This window comes from Vigna unguiculata, chromosome 4 (assembly GCF_037176805.1).
Source record: "Vigna unguiculata cultivar grain cowpea cultivar isolate G323 ecotype 2 chromosome 4, ASM3717680v1, whole genome shotgun sequence".
Lineage (NCBI taxonomy): Eukaryota > Viridiplantae > Streptophyta > Magnoliopsida > Fabales > Fabaceae > Vigna > Vigna unguiculata.
In genome coordinates, this window is record NC_140795.1 from 19619686 (window position 1) to 19623608 (window position 3923).

Sequence of the window (3923 nt, forward strand, 5' to 3'; positions counted from 1 at the left end):
CGTCTCACTACTTTTGTAAGGATAAAAGTAGAACATTCTGTGTGACAAAGTTAATAAGGCCAAGCTCAACTATGATGTTTACTTGAATGACTTAAAGAGTTCTTTGTTAAACACCAATAAGTGAAATCATTAAACGAGAAAGTATTAATTTCAACCAACTAGAGGGAGATGCGAGGACAATAATTAATGGGTTCATGAGTTATTTTAGAATAAAAAACACAACACAACGGCTTATTCATTAGTTCTCATCCATTCATTTGCAATGAAGTCCGAAAACAGAAACCAAAATTACAGGATGGTGGAATCTCAAAAAGAGAAAACGAAATGGGAATATGGTTTAAATACAAACAAAGAAACAAAGTGGTGGTGGGTTACAAATGTAGCAGACTTAGAAGCCAGGGGCCTTGTAGGCAATGAAACTGATGCACTGGACTTGACGAACGTTGTCGAATCCAATGATACGGACGAAGCCGTTGGGGTGAGCAGTCCTGGCCTCTACAACCTCCTGCAACACCTGAGTAGCATCAGTGCACCCAAACATAGGCAGCTTCCACATGGTCCAGTACCTTCCATCATAGTATCCAGGTGACCTGTTTTGCTCACGGTATGGGAATGGGTCCTATAAACCAAAAACATCAAATCAATCATCAAAATTTAATAACAATCAATCATCAAATTCAACAAAAAGGGCTTCCAACAAATTCACCTGCAATGTAAATTCCAAGCAAGGGATCCATCCATTCCTAAGAAGGTAATCTATCTCCTTAAGCAGTTGTTCTTCAGTCAGGTCTGGAAGGTACGACAGAGTCTCGAACTTCTTCTTCCCAGTTGTTGGCCACACCTACTCATTTCCATCATAATTTCATTAACCTTTTCTACCCATAATTTATCCATCTAACTTCTAATTCCAGTTTTCTTAATTACCTGCATGCATTGCACTCTTCCACCGTTGTTTGCAACCGAAGTAATGTCATTGTTCGTCTTCCTCGTTGGGAACCCACCCAAGGACTTCAGGCCAGTGAACGGAGCCACCATGCCGGCACCGGCACCAGCACGGTTAACGGTCGTAACAGCTGGGGAGGAGATCATTGAGGAAGCCATTTTCCTTCCTTCTTACTTCTGAATCACTTGTTGTTCTGCTGCTAGATGGCCAAGCTTCTTCTCCTTCTTCCTTTATATAATACTGTGATTTCTTCACTACTCATCCAATGGTGTCAAATCCAAGGGACTGCTTCCTCACATCTTACAACCGTTGGATTCTATAAGTGATGACATTACAGCATATTGTCCACACGAGTAAGGAAAATATTTGAATGGTAGCCTTATCGTTAGGTACCATGTGGAAGTGACACGTGGAAGAGGCTCCATTATCTTATCTCTTCCTTGGAAGAACGTAAATGTGTGATGCTGGTGAAGTTGATATTTTTTTTGAGTGAGTGGTTTGTACTACTGTGCCTTCGTTCCATTTTACCTTACATATTTTGTGACCAGCATTTCTCATTTATGGGTTAAGTGAATAAATACCCTTTGTCTCTTTGTTACATGTTACAGTAATGTTTTATATTTTAAAGGTGAATTTGAATTGGAAAAAAACAATAGAACCATATCAACTGACACTCTTATCCCTTTTGTTGTATAGCTGAAAAGTAATGTTACAACTATGCACCTTCGGTTGGTTAATTTTCGTAATATTACTAAAAATGTTCATTGGTTTCAATGTTATTTGTTAGATTTGTTTAAGAGAAAAAAAATAGCAATGTAGATAAGCAAAATGTGTATATGGTATAGAAGGGTTGGTAGATGATGGGGCTTATCATTCTTGGTTGATTAATGACCAAGCATACATTTTGAAAACATAATATCCACAAATAGCTATGGTCATCAGTAAATCCATGCACTCAACCAAACAATTCACAACAACCTTATCTTAAAATACACTGCATGAGGTAACTATAAAACACAAAATCAAAGGTATATAATGAAGTTCAAACAGTGTGACTGTCATAATTTAGTCTGGCAAAATATGACAAAAAAGCCACCGCCAATAAGAGAAACATGCGACAAATTTTCGGTATGGAAGTTCATGACTGGAAAGAGGATAGTTATAGATGAAAATGGTTAATGGTTGAAAATTGCAGCTCTGGGAACTGTAAAATTATCAGTTTTCTATAACAGCTTGGTAACAAACTGTTAGTTCCGGTGTGTTCTCAAAGAATTTTGGTTCAGTTATACTCTTGCAGGTTCTGAGCTACATCTTTGTCTGGTTGTCATGATTTTTCTCATTCATATCCCCACAAAAAAGGAAAACAAAAATCTACTTGATTTTACTGCTATTCAACTCAGTTAATGGTTGAAAAATGAAAAAAAAACAGGAGAGTAAGGAATCAGGGAATATACTAAAAGGAACCATTGTTGACAATACAAATGAAAAAAACTTCTGATATTTTCTGCATATCAACAGAATACAAATTTACTATATGAATTCTTCATTGTTGACAGCAAATTTGTGACTCTTTTGATCATTCCTTCCCATTTCAAATCTTGTACCCCCAAATACTTCCTCCCTCTTCAGCAGAAGTTTTCAATCCACTGAATTCCTTATTCAACCAAAACCATTAAAATTTTACAGTAATAGCAAACAGCTCTTTCACTCTACCTTTTACAAATTACTGTATATAACTCTTCTTTTTTCACCGATTCATCTTTATTAGCTTCTAAAACAGTTTCTTTTTCAACTTAGTAACATGTGACAAGGAAGTTTCAAAAGATGTGAGCACTCAGCTAGTGTGCTTCATAATGATTCCTCTGAAAATGCAAAACTGTGAGGTCTCACCAGTTTCAAAAAATGTACACATTAGTGAAGACATATTAATAATTTAGATCTCCTAATTGGGTTTGAAGGATCATCCTTTGAAATTTCAATGGAAAATTGCTACTAGTGAGACTAAATCACCCACATTCTGTCAATAGGAAACTTTCTTTCAAGATATTGCCAAACACTTATCCAACCTGCTTTCAGAATTCAATCTTATCCAACTGACATCTGACACATTTTCTTACACAGCTTTGGACCAAAGTATTAGGCACAATATGATACATATAGTATAGAACAAATAAGGTGGAGATGGAAAAGTATAAACAAAGTAAAATCAAACTATATTTATGTACTGTTTATATTTTATTTATGAATTTCTACTTTTAATATTCATATATTCATTTTGATGGGCCATCTTCATCATCCTATCATCATTGGTCGATAATCTCTAGCAGAAATTACTAGACAACATAAATAATAGCAAATTCATATTAAAATGTTATATTCAAGTTATGATAATATTGTTTCCTTATCTGAATGTACAGAAGTTTAAAAATAAAACGGTCTAGATTTAAAGCATACATATAACTTAGACAACTTTCTTATATGCATACATATTTTAGAACCAAGTCAACCAGTTTATAAGACAAGAGTTGTTCTTTTTTTATATATTATAACTTTCTTCATCATATGTGTGGTGGATTGGAGAAATCTAATAGTATTCACTATATATATAACAAAAATATCTGCCCAATTTTAATGTATCTGTAAATCAGAATAAATGGAACAAAGGATCAGAGTTCTTCACATAGCTGCACCTTGCATGTACTTCGGAAGTTAACAACCCAAAGTTAATAATTTAACATATAACAGAATTTAAAATCCATCGAACAAATTCCACATTTAAATTACTTCAAACAGTGCTGCATATGACAAGAATTCTTAATAGATCGTGGCTAATCATGTGTCTGGATGCCACAAAATCTGTGAATGTACTTAATTGCATACAAAGATCCAGAAAATAAATCTGAGTGAGTACAAGTGGGGCTGAGCAGAACTGAACAAGATAAAAATAGTGGAAAAGGCAAAAGAAAAACTGTGGTAACTG

The 3923-nt window shown here is 34.8% G+C and overlaps 1 protein-coding gene across 1 annotated transcript; it reads right to left on the bottom strand.

The window, feature by feature from the left end:
* Window positions 1-231: 231 nt before the first annotated feature.
* On the bottom strand, window positions 232-1226 carry LOC114181279 (ribulose bisphosphate carboxylase small subunit, chloroplastic 1). Its single transcript, XM_028067687.2, has 3 exons — window positions 925-1226; window positions 707-841; window positions 232-619 (listed from the first exon to the last, which is right to left on the bottom strand). Exons 1-3 carry the CDS (start codon window positions 1099-1101, stop codon window positions 389-391), a joined length of 543 nt encoding a protein of 180 aa, XP_027923488.1. The 5' UTR covers window positions 1102-1226; the 3' UTR covers window positions 232-388.
* Window positions 1227-3923: the final 2697 nt, after the last annotated feature.

What these genes read in the sequence shown, in the direction of transcription:
- LOC114181279 (XM_028067687.2), bottom strand. Translation starts at nt 1,101, where the DNA reads ATGGCTTCCTCAATGATCTCCTCCCCAGCTGTTACGACCGTTAACCGT. An exon ending in GAAGAGTGCAATGCATGCAG is followed by an intron (nt 842 to 924) that starts GTAATTAAGAAA and finishes GGAAATGAGTAG; the next exon opens with GTGTGGCCAACAACTGGGAA. An exon ending in GCTTGGAATTTACATTGCAG is followed by an intron (nt 620 to 706) that starts GTGAATTTGTTG and finishes TTTGGTTTATAG; the next exon opens with GACCCATTCCCATACCGTGA.